At 39.2% G+C, this 19871-nt stretch overlaps 1 protein-coding gene across 4 annotated transcripts; it reads left to right on the top strand.

Moving 5' to 3' along the window:
* Positions 1-381: 381 nt before the first annotated feature.
* On the top strand, positions 382-19474 carry LOC6560791 (kinase D-interacting substrate of 220 kDa). Of its 4 annotated transcripts, none has more exons than XM_032735067.1 (12): positions 382-697; positions 11262-11396; positions 12585-12782; positions 12842-14402; positions 14514-15753; positions 15820-15998; positions 16056-16285; positions 16346-16516; positions 16580-16780; positions 16980-17088; positions 18639-18941; positions 19008-19474. In XM_032735067.1, exons 2-12 carry the CDS (start codon positions 11286-11288, stop codon positions 19196-19198), a joined length of 4494 nt encoding a protein of 1497 aa, XP_032590958.1. In that variant the 5' UTR covers positions 382-697; positions 11262-11285; the 3' UTR covers positions 19199-19474. The 4 variants fall into 4 exon arrangements, with proteins under 4 accessions (XP_032590958.1, XP_032590955.1, XP_032590957.1 ...); XM_032735064.1 differs by lacking the exon at positions 382-697 and adding an exon at positions 4038-4569; XM_032735066.1 differs by lacking the exon at positions 382-697 and adding an exon at positions 5662-5765.
* The last annotated feature ends 397 nt before the right edge of the window (positions 19475-19871 follow it).

Here is a 19871-nt window from a genome sequence, read left to right as displayed (position 1 = left end):
ATTGTTTGTTGGGTAGCAAACCGCAGCGAACATCGAGAATTGTGTGTTCGGTTGCCATATATGTAATTTATATTTAATAATAGTACACATTATAATAGAGCATGTAGAGCATAGTTTCATAATTGTATTAAAATTTACTTATGTAAACCGTGCAAAATGTGTGAATTACAGTGAACGAATCGCTTTTCGCGCAGTGTGATGCGAGTGCTGCTTGGTGTCTCTGCCAATGTATATGTACATTGTATATTTGTACGTGAATATATGTATATAATTATACATATAGTTTAATGTGTGTTCGTGACAGTTTATTTAAAATACATAAAACCCGTTGTTTTGTTTTACATATAACTTATATAATTTTAACTAGTACTACCGAAAGTGCTTAGGTTTAAGAGAATAGTGGAAAAGAAAACGTGAGCGAAACAAATAATCGCTTTTTATCGACGTTTCATTGTCGCCACATACAAAACTCGCATACAACAACAAGAACACACGTGCGTGTGCACACATACATATACACATATACAGTGTATACATAGATACAGATTCAGGCAAGCGCTCAGCTGTGCTCGCTCAGCTGTCGTTTGTTGTTGTCAATGTGTTTGATCCTGGTGAGAGTGTTTTGTTTTTCGCGCCAACTTTTTGAATATCGGTAAATCGTTTCTACAACAACAACAAGCCTTGATTAGTCCAATTGGTGAGTGTCATTCACTTTGGATATATATTTATATATAAAACCTTACAATCATACTAATTATATAATTAGTATGTATTTTATTTAATTCACCATTTTTATTTTTGCAGTTAATCAACAAAACTATCGCAAATTATATAATTTAATATTTGGTATTTGACTTAATGCTTAGTAAAATCACGAATCCTTAGATACATTCCCCACGCAATTGTCGTCAATTGTCCGCTAACTTATATATAATTATGCGTCGTCATGATTTTTGGTTGAGGCGCTAATTTTGTACAATAATAATGTGTGTGAACAATCAATTTGCTTGTCTGTAGTTTTTATGTACTGCAAAATATAATGAATATTAAAATATTGGAGCAATTTTTGCACAGTCAGTGCAATTAATAAATATTTACTTATTTATACGTATATATTTATTTATTATCTCATACATTATTTATCAATATCAACAAATAAAGCATAATTACAAATTTAGAATCGTTCTTTGAGATCTGTAAATCTCTTGTAATGCTCTCGTAAAGTATCTTAGTTGTTTCTTGGTATTGCATTTTTTTATATGTATAACATATTTAAAATTCTTCTAAGTATTGTTAAAGTAGTTTCATTTGAAAAGTATTTAGTAAACAATTCATTAAATTGTATTTAGTAATCAATCCATTTGTCACTGAAAACTGAGTTAATGAGTATTTAATAGGCGGAATTGAAAAATCAAACCACTTCCTTCTTATAACTACCATGATGGGGTCAGTTGTCTTTGTGATCAGTCATAATGGAAATGAATTTGTCATAATGCGAGCATACTCGAAAGTAAGCGCACTTAATCTCCACTGTTTCTGTCTGTGGCATTCTGTCTATTTACCAACTGGTTATGGTTGGCACACATTCACCGAGCTTATCAACGAAATTGGGTGATAAGCGAGTTTGTTGTCTAGATATGTTCAGCATATAAATTTTGTTATGGCAATCTGACGGCGTCTTGCGTCTTGTTGTCAGTGCATTTGCCAAAAGATTGCAGTGTTTTTGTGATTAATGCCACCTCTCAATATTTTGTCGATATCAATATATTATAGTTTCTATAATACGCGTGATGAAGTTGTAATTTAAAATTAGTTTTGCGCTTTTACTTAAAGTGTCATCAAACATTTCCCTTAGTCTGAAATTGATCTTCATTATACAACGTTGTTATTTACTTTTGAGTGCTAATTTATATTGTCATTTATCAGATTAATTCTAAGTACATACAAACCATTCGACTGCACGAATAGTCTAGACAGGGTATCTGCTCTTTATTTATTGTATATAATTGTTAAAAGGAGTCTTGGGAAATGTTTCCACGTCTGCATTAAATTGTGGTTTCCCCGATGTACTTTTAAATATGATAAGAAAATTCTTTCTTATTATTATTAACATATGTTCAGCAAAGGGTAATAATAATAAATATATAAAGGGTATTTGTGCGTCGATCAGTTGTAATAATACAACTAATGTGCCACAAATTGATGTTAATTTGTGTGTTCACAAGTGTCCAGACTAATAAATTATATTAACTCTTGGCAGCAATTGGCCAAAAAAATTTGGCAGTTAGCTACGAAATTCTGAAAGTGTCACAGATATTATTGATGTCCGCCCAAGTGTCAGTTGAGAGTCTTTCAAGTAATTTATCAAAAATGTTTGCAAATGTTCCAATTTATTCCATATCACAGTTTGTGGAAAACCATGAGGCACACAGCACGGAGGGAACATTCATGACGCAAGTGAGTTTTATTCCATGCATCCATCTATTGAATTACTAGGAATGAGTCAACAATTGTAGTTGCATTTGTTACTTGACACTTCTTGGAATGCACTCACACACAGGCACTCAACAAATATGCCTTAATGACAGAACATCAAAGCGAAATGATTGTTTTCTCGTGCATTGTTTCTGTCTCAGCTATTCTGGGAACTGTTGACATCGCTCTCATGCCACACAAAGCCAGACAAAATTCGGTTCGGAAATATATTGTTGCATATAATTTTATTAGACTCGAATCGAAAAAGCGAATTTTTTGTTGCTAGTTTTCGATATAAACCAAAGAATGCCATAGAATTTATTATTGTGTCAGGGCTCCGCATACCAAACTCAAATTTCTTGTATTTTCTGCACCCGCCGTAAAGTATGCAACATTTTATATAGTTGGCATTCTTGAAGTCGCAGCCAAGCAACAGCAAATTATCCTTTCTGCTTGACCTACATAATCTGCTCCGTTTTGCTTGAAATTGTTGTTTCCTGAATACACTTTTTCTTCATTAATGGAGCATATTAGATTATTAGATTTCTGATAGCTTCTTGAAAGATTTAATTAACAATATTTGTTGGCTTCTTATTACCTAGCCTTATCCAGTAGCTGTACATTCACTGGAAAAGTGTATTGTGTTTAGATAATGGACACGCCCTCTTTCCCTTCTGAAGGCTCAGTTGTAGTTGCGTTGCTGTCGTTAAGGTTACGGTAAAACAAACAATGCGTTTAAATAATAAACATACATACCTAGTTATGTACATATCAATGTACTTTTTGTACTTTGTTTTTCCTTATTTGTGTGTTTTACGATGGCAGACAGTTGCCCGGCTTTCTTATCAGTCAACGAGATCGTTCTCAGTCTGGAACATCAGTAAACCAGAGAGTGTAGTGCAAATACACAAGAGAGATGAAGAGAGGGAGAAAGACGGAGAGAAAGAGAGAGAGGGAGAAAGGTGCTGTGAGTGAATTGATGCCGTACAAAAATGACAACAGCAACACTTGTTTGTTACGATAACCAAATACAAATGTACGTATTTTAGTAACTATTGTCATTGCTCATTTTTGGGGCTAGTCATTTAGTTGCTGTATATATATATATATATATATATGTGTGTGTATTTGTGTGTGTGCTCGTGCTTTTTTTTGTGCTTTCTGCATATGTGTTTTTGTATATAAGCGCCGTTAATGTTGCGCTAAATTGTTGTATTTTATCAGAGAAACGCTGTGTGAAGAATATTGACGAGTAGCGGATACCCTGTGAATAAGTCTAAACTTTGTTGAGTATATGCAAAGAGAGTATGACATTAAAGGCGTTAATCTCTGTCTTAATTATGCATACATCCTATAGACGAGCTTATCTTGCGAATAATTATAAAATATTAAACACATGAGCAAAAATCTAAATCACATGTGTCGTTAGTAAGAGGGTATAAATAAGTGAGCAGAGTGCCTAGGCATATGTTTTTATTTTGAGCTGCATTTGTTGCTGTTGCGCTGTCTGTCCAGAAAGTCGGCACGGCTGGTTGGCTGCGGTTAGTTTTTCTTCCGTGCGCGTGGCGTGTGCTCGACAAATTCACAGCGTTTTACAAGCGGAATTAAAAACCAAAAAAAAAAAACAAAAAGACCAAAACAATAATAATTAATATTTAATTCCGTTGAATCGGTGCAGTGGCAAACGTAACGCAAAAACGTAATTAGCTTAAAATGGGTTATCAGCAGCAAATCAATATTTGCTCGCAAATAATTGCTCTCAACTGAATAATCTGTGCTAAACGGAAACTATATATCTGTATATGTACTACAAACTTAATGCTTCCATTTGTCTGTGTACTGTTGTGTTGTGTATAAATATTTTCACTGCAAATCCAAAGCAAACGTTGCAAAATGAGTCGCACGCCCAAGTTAAATCAATTGGGTCGCGCCTACTCCGAGATGTCACCGCTAAATCCCCCACTCTCGGCGCACTCCACAACTCCACCGACAACGAGTTCCGGCCATGAGCGCCACGATTCTGCTGGCTATGGAAGCATATTTCCATTTGGTTTTTTTCGCAGCTCCTTTGGTCGTAGCGGTAACTCCATTCAGGTGGGTTTCTGTCAAAGATTAGCTCAAACATATGTTTTAATATGAACTCTTTGGGTTTTCTGATAACAACAAAGTTGTTTCTTTCGCGTGGGAAGCCAGACAGCCAGCAGTCAAAATAAACAAATGTTTATACAGACATGTGTGTACACGTCTGTATATAGTTGGATACTGATTAGAATTCTACGAACTGTAATTTTAGATATACACACATTATAAATATGAGCTTCTGCTTATATATTAATTATTATTCATATCTGTTTACTGTCAATGCAAATGTGCTTATGTAACCAGGTTTATTATGACAGTTGATCTTGCCGCGAAATGTGAGTAAATTTAGTAAATGAATCTGTTGATCGACAACCCTGAAAGTATAGTTTGTTTTTCAACAGCCCAAAAGTATGCATTTCCACAGCCATAACTTCGTCAAAAGTGAATCGATTTTCAAAAGCAATACTGTTTTAGTCATAGTTTTGGCATTTATAATAAATATATGTCTACTACTTTATTATCTAAATTATAGATACATAAATAGTGTATCAGCGTACATATTTCTATACGTAACTTGGACGCATCTGCCTAGCAGGCCGTAAATTACTATTGACACTCACTGTCAGTCGTAATAAAGTAGAGTAAAGTAGGCCTGTCATAATTAAAGTCGGCATTCTGAGCAAATGCCCTCCACGGGCCGTTTCACTCAAAGTCACAGTCTTTTGTTCAGTTTTATTTGATTCGTAGCCTGGAACGCGTCGTCGTGGATATTTCAGAGCTTTTATATTCGCATAAGTGTGAAAATAATATTAAAAAAATCGAAAGAAATAAATACAAAATGATAATAGTAGCGTAAATCTGTTGGTTAAAGGCAAAGTTTGCATATTGGCAAATACGAAGTATACATTTTGTTTAATATCCGCTGCCTATCTGCGTGGGCTTATCGGTGAAGCTGTGAGACACATATTTATTCTATTAATTAAAAGTCAAAAGCAAACTTTGCTTAGCTATTGTGCAATTATACATATATGGCACTTGCTTGCGGGCTAAATCCGACAGTTTCCATAGAACGTCTCTGGCAAGCGGTCGATACCAGATAAAAGCTTCAATATAGTTTTCAGTAAAATTCCTTCAAAACGGAACTTAGCGGCGAAAGTTTGACCAAAATGTTTAAAGCCCGTTTAAAAACGCATCCGGGCGAATCCGAGGTGTGTGTGCTATAATCATAACAAAAAAACTACTTAAAGTATTATATATAATAGTTGTGTGATTTTTGTTATTCTGTACAATGTAGATAAGTATACATGTACAAAGCAATAATTATTTATAAGATAATAAATGAGTGAATGAACTATTTGGTAATCCCATCCCAAGTTAGGAAGCTCAATTTTTAATTTTAATATTATTATTATTATTATTTCCTTTTTATTCCCATTACTTTTCTTATGAAGAATAGACTCTCTCAAAATCAGAGTCAGTTGTTTGGTTTCCCCCTTCCCAGATAAGGCAATCTTTCTCCCTATCCACACACATATTGTTTAATTAATTTTCTTATTCTCCAACCAATCAGCTCTCAGTAATTGTTTTTGTTTGATTCATGTATACAAAGTTGTGTATATGCAGCATAAGCGGTTAACAAGTTTTTTCCTTCTTGATTCATGAGTACTGTGTATGAATATTACTCTCACTGAGTAACTGTCCATTCAACAATTTGTTTGATATGTCCCCATAATTTCAGTCAATTAAACCTGTCAAAGTAACTAATGCTAACGAGAAACGACTGCAAAATAAATGCGACTTAATGCAGGGTATACAAAAAGAAATTCACAAAATGAAACTGAAATACATAATAACTAATCAGTTTCGACCAAGAGGGCAGCTGCAGCTCTCTGTTTCGCTCTCTTCCCCTCATTCTTTGTCTCTCTCTCTCTGTTCACACAGCCAGAGGGGGGAGGGGCGCTCAATATTGTTGTTCGAGTCATAAACACAGCGCAAGACTTGCGAGATAAACCTAAAGTGTTCGCACGCCATACTCTTTGTGTCAGCAAGAGTGAAGAGGAGCACACGCAACATGCAGTCGGATGATAAAGCGTTATTCAAGCTTAAAATCAAAAAGCCAACAACAGCGATAGCAACAACAAAGACATCAACGTCAGCATCTGACCCACAGAAGACGATGGCAAATGCAAATGCTGCAGCAACAGCAGCAGCAGCAGCAGCTAAAGCCAGCTCAACACAGACCAATGTGGCAAGCAAGCAGCGCACGATTGGCGCCTTGGTGCGTGTCTTACATGATACGGATGTGCAGTCGCTGCATCGGCCGCTGCTCGAATGCGTCGATGAGAAGTGCAGGCGCAGCGACAGCGGCAGCAGCAGAAGATTCAATGAGATTGCGCCGCATGCCTCGTTGCCGCGCCTGGTCATCAACTTTGAGAACTCCGATGCAACAACAGCGACAACGACGACGACGTCGACGACGGACAACAGTGGCAGTTGCAGTGTGGCAGGCACTTTATCGCCTTCGCCAGCGCGAGCACGTTCGCTAACCCCAGAACGCTTTGGCCCGCAGCAGTTAAATGGGGATGCAGGCAGCGGCAGTGGCAGTGGCAGCGTCAGCATCAGCGCCAGCGGCAGTGATCTTCAACACGATTCGAGCACAACACCCAACACGACACGACGTTTCAGTCACTTCAATCTGGCGCTGCGTCGCTTCTCCCACATCCATGTACTACTCCACACTCAATCCAATCTATTTTTATATACTACCACTACCACTACCACTACCACTACCATTACCATAACTACTACAACTACCTGTCTAACAGATATTCAGTTCGGTTGTTTGGCTGTTTGGTTGCTTTGCTTCTAACCCTTGTCCTTGCTTGCCTGTCCAGTGCGCTTGTAACCTGTCCTGGCCTGGTTCTCTGCTGGTGTACTTCCATCTAAAAATAAAACATGCGAAGCTACTTTTTGTTGTTTGCTCGCTTGTTGATTGTTGTTATTTTTATCTTCTCTGCAGCTCTCATATGCGACAAGCTAAATGTTCTTTCCATGCCTGTGGTTCTTGTGGGTTACTCTGCATTGCAACTTTAAGCTTGTTGCCTATGAATAACAATTACTTTTTAGTGTTCTATGAATTAACAAATAGTTTCTAAATGATCCTATTTTATCCCTTGTGTCTTTATGGTCATTGGAACTTAATGTTTTAATTGCGTGCTGCCAAAAAGGTAAACTACTCAAATACTTTACTGCGTCATGCGATAGATAAAACTTACCATCAAATCAACTTTAAATTTGGTAATCGTTTATGAAATGTCTGAATAATATCGCTAACTGTCCATCAGAAATTTGTAGAGGGACATTAATGTATTACCTAAAAGTAAATAAGGAAAATATAAATGATACTTTTATATAATTACATTGCTTTTTTTTTATTAGAGTTAGTGTGAAATTGAGGCTTAGTGATACAAATTTAACCCAATTGGCTGATCAAGAATTAATTAATATTGCTTTCACATTTGCATACCAGAAAGTTGACTCTTGCACGCTGCCAACTTTAATCAAGGGACGCTTTAATGCAGTTGACCCAAATAAGATGTGATTTTTTTAACCACAACGGCTAAAAAAATCCCCAATTTCACTGCGAGAAATAAGATAAAAAATACACAAATACACAGAATATAAGTAAGAAGACTTGTTTAGTTTGGCAATTATTTGAATTTATGGTATGCGTTTATCTTCTAAATTACAGACAGCGTAACTTTCAATTAACTAATGGTCAACAGCGGAAAACTGAACGAAAATTGATTAATCAATTAACAAATGCAACTAAGGTTGGGTGTTTGCCAACTTGCGGTTAACTGCAGTTGGCCATTTTCAATGCCAGTGAAACTTTTTATGTGCGCAGTTGTGTGCAAAAAAACGGCAGCATTTGTGGCTTAAAGAGTAGAATTCCAGCTAAACTGCATTGGTCATTGGTCATTGGTCACTTGGTCTTAGTCTCAGTGTATGTTGTTTATTTTGTTTTTTTTCCAAAGTCAGACAGTCAGTCGGTGGCGGTGCGTGTTCAAGTTAAGAGCGTGTGCGGCGGCTAAGGAAAAATACATTTGATGACGGCTATTTAAACGCTAAGGAAAACTACGTTTTTGATGCAGCCTAAATGTAGCCAAATTGGCAAACAAGTTTGTTGTGGTGTGTGGCTGCGGAACAGACACACACTAAAATCAAATTACAGCATTTCATAGAGTGCCGCGCAAAACGTATCCAACAATCATATATCCATGTATCTACTTAACTCTCTGTAGTTAAATTTGTTTCCCCCGTCGCTCTCGCTCTCGCTCTCGCTGTGTGAGCCTCTTAGTTGGAGTTGTAATCAGTGCCGCGTTTCGAGTTTTAAGTTTACATTTTGGTTGTTGTTGTTTTTGTTTTTTTTTACGAACGCGCTTGAATTCGCACCGTTTGTGACGTGATAGAGTGAGAGAGAGAGTGAGTGAGTGAGCGGGAAGGCGGGTTGCGGCAGTTTGGTCTGTTGATAAGCAACAGCGTCATGCGATACCCGATACCAGGCCCGAGACCATAGCCCAGCAGCAGCAGTCGACCAGTCCAGCAGTCGTCCAAAAACCGACCAAACCAATAGCAGCAGCAGCAGCAGCAGTAGCAGCAGCAGCTTGCACATGGCAGCTGCTCAGCTGCTCAGCGCTCTGAGCTTCGTTCGTCGCGCATTCAAAGGCCATCGCTTGTGGCGCGCAGAAGCATTCTTTCAGATACAAATTAATAAACAGCATTAAAAAAAAACGAAGAAAAAAAATAAATACGAATTAAAAACAAAACAAAAAACAAAAAAATGCTGTAAAGCATTTAACATGCAACTTGTGTTAATTGAAAGGCACGCGTTCTTTAGCGACAGTTTTAATTACGTGTATCTAGTTTTTATTGGTGCCACAGCAATCATTGCACTTTTTGTAAATCATGTGTTTTATCTTGTCTTAAATAAATAAAACATTTCGTTGGCAAATATTTATCATCATCAGCTGCATAAAGCAGATCGCGTTGCAGTGCCAAGAAAACGAGTTAACAAAATGAAACTATCCAAAAGTTTGGACGAGTTGATTCTAAGCGCATCGCGTTTAAGTTTAAATAATCTGCGCTCACCGACAAAGAAAAAAGCGAAAAGTGTTAGTAATCATTTACATTAAGTCTTAAGTTATTTGTTAAATATGTCTATACACCCATCTGGATATGGAATCCGCACTAAACTTCAAAGTGGTCAAAAAAAATCTATTAATATTTTTATGTGTGGCATTTCTTTGCTAAGAAAAATCAACGTTCTGTGCTACCAAAAGTATTTAAATATTAGATTGTGCAGCATTAAAATTATGCTTTTTATAGATTTAAGCCACTTGTGTAAATTGTTTATAAATATTCTGAACTTTATAAATAGCATGAAAAACGCAGTTTTAAACTCATTATCCATAAGTACATCAAAAATGAAAAATATAAAAATGCAAATTCCACAATAATTTATGTAATCATCTCTAAAGGTCATTCAGATAGGCATTGGCTTTTATTGATATCTACAAAGTAGAACTATCATAATAAGAAAAGTGTTTAGTATTCGCCGCCAATTAATCTTAAGTGTTTACTATCATTATAGATAGATAGATAGATAGATAGATAAAACAGAAGTACTTACTAACAGTTTTACTAATACCCTTACTTAGTGGAAAACTTAACGCTGTTAACGACTGTTTACAAACCGTTGTTAATAATTATTTTCCGGCCTCAGACAAAACTACGAAATCGAATTGATGCACTCAAGATGCGACCTCTTCTGCGGCATTTTCTGTGCTTTGCTCTTGAGAACCCCATGAAATCACCGGTTTTATTTTAGAACTGTCAACTGAGACAGTTAGTTTGTTTGATTTAGAGCATTTTAATACAAAAAGTGAAAACGTATTTGTCTTTAAAGCTACTGCAAAACGTGAGTGGTTTGATGCTTATTTAACCATGTCAAATTCTCTAATCTTTCTAGCGCTATCATAAAATATGCATAATCACACAAAAACGTATTTAAATCAAAAGAGAACGAATTTAAAAGTGTGTGGTGCGGTGTGGATACGTTTTTATTTTTTTAAGATTTATTAGGCGCCACTATCAAATGTTTTATTTTTCGAGAAACTGGTATTAAAATTCGGACAGTTCGCTGTCTAAGCTGTTGAGTGTTGACAGGCCAAGTTATCCCAATGAAATGCAAGCTTATCAATGATACTCGCTTCGAGACATTTCTTATCAATATGACATTGTTTCTCTGGCAATGCCAAATCAATATATATTTATAATCGCTTTGTAAAAAATTATATAAATAACAATCTTTGTCTCTTTATTTTATTGCCCTCAAAAATTCTATTTATTGCTTACCTTTGCTGAATGTGCGTATCACAATTAAAAGTTCTTAGGTGTAGTTCAGTTGTGTTCTTTTTATCAGACATGAAAGTTCTTTTTGGTATGCTGATTAAAATTTATTAACATAAGTTTGCATTGATGTAACCTAATGAAAAGACTCAAACCCCACTCCCACTCTGCCCCACACAACCCAATTAAGTTGAACAAAAACTAATCTCGGAAAATGGACTGCATGCTATTTATTAATTATTTGCAAACATACAAGAGACAATTATTTAAATTTACTTTCTGTCTACATTTAGAATATCAATCGATACGGAGATTCCATGGGTTCGCTCGGACATCGCGCACTGCTTCAGTACATTGATAATAATGATATATCCGGTCTGCGCGCTATACTCGATAGTCGTCATCTAACCATCGATGATCGCGATGAGGTAAGTGATTGACAGCTATCTCATAAAAGTTGAAATAAGATTCACCTTGATCCACATAGATCTGAAGAGCGTTTTTAACTGATGTTAAAGAATATGTACTGAAATATGTTGTGTTGTCGCGCATCGACAGCTAATTGTTAGTATCAATATGAGAAAATTGAGTGTAATATTGTCAGTCAGTCAATATCAGAGAAATGATTTTATTAACATATGCATATGGATTTGTTGTCACATTACAAAAGCGCTCTTTGATCAGATTTCGGCAGCTCAAGGTTTTAATAACCTCTAAAAACATTGAAAATGCCTGTGAAAATCACGTTTCCCATCGTGATAGTGAGGGGTGGTTATTGTATACTATTTTATGAATGTCTTTAATTTTTGTTTTATTGTTGTTTATGCGTGTGTGCTTAGGCATATTGTCTAAATATATTATTTATTGTCATCTTGCCAGGAAACTAGACCGCACCTGTGCCATTTAATTCCGCATTCATTGTACTTTGAGTAAATTGATTGTTTTGTCGTTGAATTCTTTCTTTCCCTCTGATCACATCCAATGATATTCAATGTATTAACTTATTATTCAATATATATATTATTCAATTCAATGGAGGCGCTCAACTTAGAATGCAGCCATGCAGACCGTTGGTACATATGTACCTAGTTAGCATGCATTTTTAATGTGTTGGAATTTCATATCCAAGACATGCATAGGTACATTCAGGTTTGAGTCTCGGCTAGATCACTCGTACTTATGCTAAAAATTGCTACTAAATTGTTAAATGAAAACATAACAATGACAAGGTATATCAATTTATTTAATTAACTACCTAAGTGCGCAAACATTTAATTTTAATTTGATTATATTTAAATCTATTTAATTTTATTATCTGTTTTAATTCAAATTTCTTGTGATTTGCGCAATAACTTTTAAGTTGCATACTTGTAGCGCTTCTATAAATAAATAATAATAATAAATAAATAGTAAATAAGTAATAAACAATAAATAAATAACAAATAAAATAAAAATTAAATCATTAAAAAAAAACATTCCAGTTTTATTTTTTTATATCTTCATTAAATGATGTTATTTTGTTTATCTTTAAAAAAAATGTCCTTAAACATTCTGAAATATCACATTTTTATTTATTTTATATTACTTTAACCTTTAACCTTTGATTTTTTTATCAGAACTCCACAACGGTACTTATGGTGGTTGCCGGTCGCGGCCTGACTCCATTTGTGCGTGAGTTTTTGGCTCGTGGTGCCGATGTGCAAGCGGAGGATTTAGACAATTGGACGGCATTGCTGTGTGCCACACGCAACGGACACTTGGATGTGGTGCAACTGCTCTTGGACCATGGCGCCGACGTCGAGCATCGCGATATGGTAAGAATGCCTCGCCTTTTCTTAGAAAATTGTGAAATTCAGTATTTGTTTTCCTGCAGGGCGGCTGGACAGCTCTGATGTGGGCTTCGTATCGGGGACACACGGATCTGGTGCGTTTGCTGCTGGACAAGGGAGCGGATGGCAATGCGCATGGCAATTATCATCTCGGCGCATTGCTCTGGGCAGCGGGTCGCGGCTACAAGGACGTCGTTGAGCTGCTGGTGCAAAGTGGCGCCAAGGTGAATGTGGGCGATAAATATGGCACTACGGCGTTGGTGTGGGCCTGCCGTCGGGGCAACGTTGAGATTGTGGACACGCTGCTCAAGGCTGGCGCCAATGTGGACACCGCTGGCATGTACTCGTGGACACCGCTGTTGGTCGCTGCCGCTGGCGGGCATACAGATTGTGTCAGTTCCATATTGGAGAAGAAGCCAAATGTAAATGCCCTGGACAAGGATGGCATGACTGCGCTGAGCATAGCCAGTCGTGAAGGATTCCAGGATATTGCTGCATCGCTGATTGCCGCCGGCGCTTACATCAATATACAGGATCGTGGTGGCGATACGCCACTGATACATGCCATCAAGGGTGGACACCGGACTGTGGTCGAGGCGCTGCTCAAGAAGCACGCTGATGTCGATATACAGGGCAAGGATCGCAAGACGGCTATTTATACGGCGGTGGAAAAGGGTCACACAGCGGTTGTGAAAGTGCTGCTCTCAACGAATCCCGACCTGGAGTCATCCACCAAAGACGGCGACACGCCACTGCTACGTGCCGTACGCAATCGCAATCTGGACATTGTGCACATGCTGCTCGATCGCAAGGCCAAGGTGACGGCGAGCGATAAGCGTGGCGACACCTGCCTCCACATTGCGATGCGTGCCCGCTCCAAGGCGATTGTGGAGGCACTCCTCCGTAATCCGAAACACAGCCAGCTGCTATATCGCGCGAACAAGGCAGGCGAAACACCCTACAACATTGACTCCCTGCACCAGAAGACGATACTCGGTCAGGTGTTTGGCGCACGACGCCTGAATACCAACGAGGACTCTGAGGGCATGCTCGGCTATGAGCTGTACTCCTCCGCGTTAGCCGATGTGCTCAGCGAGCCCACGTTGACCACACCGATTACGGTTGGTCTCTACGCCAAGTGGGGCAGTGGCAAAAGTTTTCTGCTCAACAAACTGCGCGAGGAGATGAACAACTTTGCCAAACAGTGGGCGGAGCCGCCAGCGAAGACCAGCGGCCTCCTCTTCATTGTCTGCCTGCATATATCGCTGCTAATCGGAACGATTGTGGGCTTGAGCAGCTGGTCAGTGTTATGGGGCTTATTAGCTGCTGTACTCTTTTTGGTTCTGGCTTATATACTGCTGGCGGCGACCAAATATTTCAACTATCAAATGGACATGTTTTGGGCCTATTCGGTGCTGCATGGACTGCAGAAGCGCATCACACGGCTGCGTCTGATAATGCAGGTGGCCTTCTGTCATCCGCCTGGACCACAGGCGGACACGCAGCCCAAACCCGTGCGTTTTCACTTTGCGGAAGCAAGCAGCGCCTCACCCACTGGAGATGGCGCCGTTGCTCACATGCTGGCCGCCCTGCTGGAGGCAATAGGTGAGGATTATGATGATGAATTGGTATTTGTCATAGAATATAGATGATTTCTATTGTTCATGTTGAGAAGAAGATTTTAAAGATTCTAATCCATTCATTTGCATATTGCAGAGTCCCATTATGGCTGGCTGTCCACACGCTTGTATCGTGCCTTTCGACCCAAGTGCCTGAAAATGGATGTGGGCTGGCGTTGGCGTCGTATGTGCTGTTTGCCCATTGTGCTGCTCTTCGAACTGGGTCTGATCACCCTGGTGGCTGGCATATCTCTCACAATTGCCTACTTCACGTATGCAACAGCAGCTGAGCGGGAGAAGATTCTGGTTGCCATCTATGTGATTGCTGCGGTGCTGGTGACGCTGATCTGCACGCATCTGCATGTGCTGGCCAAAATCTGTGGATCGCTGTTCATCTCGCACAAGCGGCAACTGAAGCGAGCCGTGCGCTCCAATGAGAATGCACCGTTGACCATGCTCGGCGCCGAGGTGGCCGTGTTGACGGACATGGTCAAGTGTTTGGATGCCTTTACGAATCAGCAGAGTCGCCTGGTGGGCGTTATCGATGCGCTGGACTCTTGTGATACGGAGCGCATCTTGACACTGTTGAATGCTGTCCAGACGCTTCTCTCGGCTCCGAATCGACCGTTTGTGCTGCTCATCTCGGTGGATCCGCATGTGATTGCAAAGGCAGCCGAGGCGAATAGTCGACGTCTGTTCACCGAGGGCGGCATTGGTGGTCACGATTTCCTGCGCAATTTGGTCCATCTGCCGGTTTATCTGCAGAATTCCGGATTGCGTAAAGTGCAGCGTGCCCAGATGACGGCGCTGTTGTTTAAGCGCGGCGGTGCAGACTATCAGGGCGATGATTTGCCAACACTGGGCCATTCGGTGTCGGCGCGTAGATTGTCCAACGCCTCGGAGATCATGTCCAGCCAGGAGAAGCTGCGCACCCCACACAATCAACAACGCGGTGGTCCTGGTGGTGGCGCCGGTGGCGCCGGTGGTGCTGGCAAGAAATTGCGTCTATCCGAATCCGTGGCCAGCTCAATTGGCTCCAATTTGCATCGACTCGGTCAGAATCCGCAAGGCGTCGTCGACTTGTCTCGCATTGTGCTCACCGATGACTATTTCAGCGATGTGAATCCGCGTAGCATGCGCCGACTGATGAATGTCATCTATATTACGGTGCGGCTGCTGAAAGCATTCCAGATTGATTTTAGCTGGTATCGACTCAGCTCGTGGATTAATCTCACCGAACAGTGGCCACTGCGCGCCAGCATGATTGTCCTGCATCACGATCAATTTATGGACACCAATGCCGATGAGAACATCTCGCTGCAGAGCGTCTATGAAAAGTAAGCGAACTACTTGAATCAAATAAGGTTCACATTTTTATTATCATTCATTTTTACTTCTTTCAGAGTGCGTCCAAAACTGACATGTTTGCGTGAGGCAGCTCCACTGCTGGAATTGGACCGAGATGAGCGCAAACTGGATGCGTTTCTGCAGCTGCATAAATCCGATTTACTCGTTGCGGACTTGCGCATATTCTTGCCATTTACAATCAATCTCGATCCATATCTGCGCAAGGTGCTCAAAGGTAAGCACACCGATAATTCATTAAGCAGTCTATTTGAAATGGTTATTTCTTTTACAGAGGATCAGCAAATCATCGAGGACGAAGGTTCGCTTGTCCTGCAGACGCGTCCCAGCATATCCCATAACATCCGTTCGCATCCAGCGCCCACAACTTATGTGCCCTCGCCCCAAGGCTATCCGCCTTATCAAATACTGCAGAACGAGTTTGTTGCCAATGAGCTGCGATCGCGTAATCTGACCATTGAGCCACAGACACCGCTGATTTCATCGCCCAGCGATTCCTTTGGCGTAAGTCATTCAATTTGGAGTATCATTTTGTATCATAATTGTTTTATTTATATATAACAGGATGATGTACTGCAAACGAGGCTGACGGACCTCACCGTTGAGGGCGTCATCACTCTGCTGGAGCGCATTGAGGATCTGAAGCCAACGCTACAGAAACTGGCGCCAATCCTGCGCGAAAATGCAATCAACGGTCGCGTCCTCAAGCATTGTGAGCTGACGGATTTGAAGGCGGTAAATTGAAAACACAAATTTACAAATGAAACTTCAAGTTTATTAACCAATACCGGCTTGCAGGTGCTGGGACTGAGCTTTGGCCATTGGGAGCTGTTTCGTTTGCTAATCACAACGTTGCGCGATGTTGAGAGAATGCCCCGGAAAATACGCCCGCAACCCGCAATTACAGAGACGGTGCCAAATGTGCCGGTAATCAGGGACGTAACAGATGCTCAGCCTTCGCTATCGCGTCGAAACTCTGTCAGTCATATGGAAAAACAGGTTAGTTAATAATTAATAATAGACATGAATTACGTGCTACATAAATGTGTTTAATTTTGTCTCTGAATCATGCTTACCAAAACGAAACAGTCGAAAATCCATGATTATGAATATCTGCAGGTATATTCATATTGCCAGTTTATCATTAACTTTTGATGAAGTTTGAATATCATTTGTAATGAGTTTGTCTGTTGGGCAGGTTACGCTGGAGGAGCAAATGATTTGTGGCGCATTGCAAACGCTGAACGAGGAGGCTTTCGAGGATGTGGCGAGCAGTGAGAGACCCAGTCCATCTGGTATGCCCACAGGTGAGATGTTAGCTGCTGCCGCACAGCTGCAATTAGCACCCATTCGTGAGTCATCCGAGTTCGGTTCGCCATCGGATGAGCTTAAAATTACAAATTTACTGCGTAACACCAACAACAACAATAACAACAACAATAACAACAACAGTAGTGGCAGCAACAACAATATGGCCAGCGGCAGTGCTAAATATTTGAATACTGAATACAATCGCAGCGCCAGCTCGCATTCGTTGCAAAGTCTTGGCGCTGGCGTTGGTTCTGGCGGCGCCTCTGGTGGCACCTCAGGTGGGCTGCAAATGCGTCTGGGTAATGGCGGCAGTGCCACAGAATTGATAAATGCGTGTGATGGTGGTGCTGGTAGTAGTTATTATAGTCAACATAGTTTAAAGCGTCCAACATCCATTGGTGATGAGCTCCTGATCGAGCCCATGGCGGCATTTATGACGTTGCCAACGGTGGTGGTGGTGCCCAACAGTGATATAATCTATGACGATACCAAATTATAAACCGATCATCTCTACTAGATGAATACTATATTTATACACTTACCAAACATATCTGTATTAAGAAAATGAGCTTCCTTCACTTAACCAACGAACACCTGTAAAGCCGGAAAATATAATTATAGAAATAATATACTATCTGCATGATCAGTGTGTATATTATACATTTAAAAAGTATTAATATAAAATAGTATAAATAATAAAAGTATTGATTAATGTTATAACATCAGGTCTGCAATAGTACTAAGTACATATTTTAAGTTTTAAAACCATTTACTAACCTAATGTGGAAATGTGTCATTTAGAGCAAATACTTTAATGCTGCTGGTGCTGGTTTCAAAAGCTTAGACGCTTTACAAATTTGATTTAAACGTTGCATTTTTGTTTATTGCTTTAGTTGTTATATGTACATGATTAGCAAAAAGATAGATAGATATCCAAAACGTAACTCTTAAGGATATCTATTTTGTATTAAATTAAACTGACTGCACGATTATTAAAAATTAGTTTTAAGTTGCCATCTAAATCATAATTCCAAGAACGACTAACAATTTAACATATGGCTGCTCCCAGGACCGAGCTAATAACTTTTATAAGAAAATATCAAATAAATAATCATGCGAACAACCTTTTTATAATTGCATTTTAATTGTAGTTTGTAATATATAACATATTGATTAGAATACATTTTATTACCGCCTTCCTGCTTTTTTGGATGGGTAAAAAGTGGTTTGATTTTACTTTTTGTTTTGTTGTTGCATGATACAAATTTGCACTTTATATTGATTAGTTTATAAATAATAAAATAATTAACAAAGGTGTTGGCACATATAAGTAAGTTGTATTTAATGAATAGTATAAAAGGGGGTCCTCACTGCCATCAAGTCGTCAAAATATTGTTAAAACAAATATGTCAAATCTGTCTGTAAAAAACCAAAAGCAACTGGCTGCTAATTATGTATGTTTTTTTTTGTGTTTTCCCCTTTTTATTTGTTGTACTATGTAAATATCTAATGTTGTTTTTCGCCCGTTTGTCAATGTAATTTGTAGACCTCGATTTGTCCAGTGCTGGACCCCTATTTACCCCAACGTTGCACAGCTCGGGTTCACCGATACAACAACGTCGCGACTCGATATTGAAACAACAAGGCAGCGTTAAATCCGAGAAGCGAGTATCAATCAAACCAACGCCCAGCGGCAGCAACCTGGCTAATCTGATAAACAACAATAATAACAATAACAATAGTGCTAAGCTAGCATCAAATGTGGATTATGTATCGGAGCGTCAAATGGAATTAACTGCTGCCCAAGCTAGCACTAGCAAGGGTCGCCTAACAACCAAGCCACCATCAGGTTAGTTCAAATCAATATTTCAAATTTATTTCACCATTAACAGCACAGATCTATTCCGTCTATCAGGTCCACGGCCCGCATCGCTGATCATTACGAAAAATGATTCAACGCCACAATTTCAACTGCTGCGCTCCTCGTCCATTGAATACGATGATGTTGAGGCGCAGCATCATCAGACAATTCATGCGATTAGAACAACGCTGCTCGAGCAGCAGGAGGATGAGTCGGCACCGTTGGTGTTTACGGTGCGCAAATGATAAGAAATGCAGCTGCGGCAATTTGCAGCTACAACTAGAATAACAAATCTAAGATTCAATATGTGCTTTTTACTTAAGTGCCAGTTAACTTAAGTCACAATTAGGCTGATTAGTTTCAAGAAACTTGTATGTGTGTGTCCCTGTTAACCGTTGTAATACGTTGATATAGATATTGTTCTAGTGTGTACACTACTACTATGTAATATATTTAATATGCGCACTGGTATACATTAAAGTATGCATATGACGATTAAGACAATTAAAAGTAATAAAAAGCTTTACAAACAATATAAAGAGTTTTTTTTTAATTTAACTTCCAACTGGTTTTAACGGAATTATTTTCAAATGCTGTAACGCGAGCGTAAGATCGTTAGCGTATGCTTACGTTACGCAAAGCTAGATTCGATAGCTTGTAACCTATCGTTATCGATAGGTATATGTTAGTCTCTCTGGGTCCAGTTTTGCTTTGTTTGATTCCAAAAATGCTTTCATCAATTTGGTATTACCGCAGTGCAGCAATATAATTAAGAATAGTTATATTCTAATGCCCTGCCTATGAAAATACGCGCAAAATTGTCAATTGTACATTTCCAACAAACACTGTGCTGATTGGATATATAAAGTAATAATAATTGCTGGCGTAAACATTAAATTCATTCATGCCCTCTGCGTT

This window comes from Drosophila grimshawi, unplaced genomic scaffold (assembly GCF_018153295.1).
Source record: "Drosophila grimshawi isolate 15287-2541.00 unplaced genomic scaffold, ASM1815329v1 contig_1367, whole genome shotgun sequence".
Taxonomy (NCBI): Eukaryota; Metazoa; Arthropoda; class Insecta; order Diptera; family Drosophilidae; genus Drosophila; species Drosophila grimshawi.
Note: the sequence above shows the minus strand (reverse complement) of the source record. Positions and strands in the feature narration are given on the sequence as shown.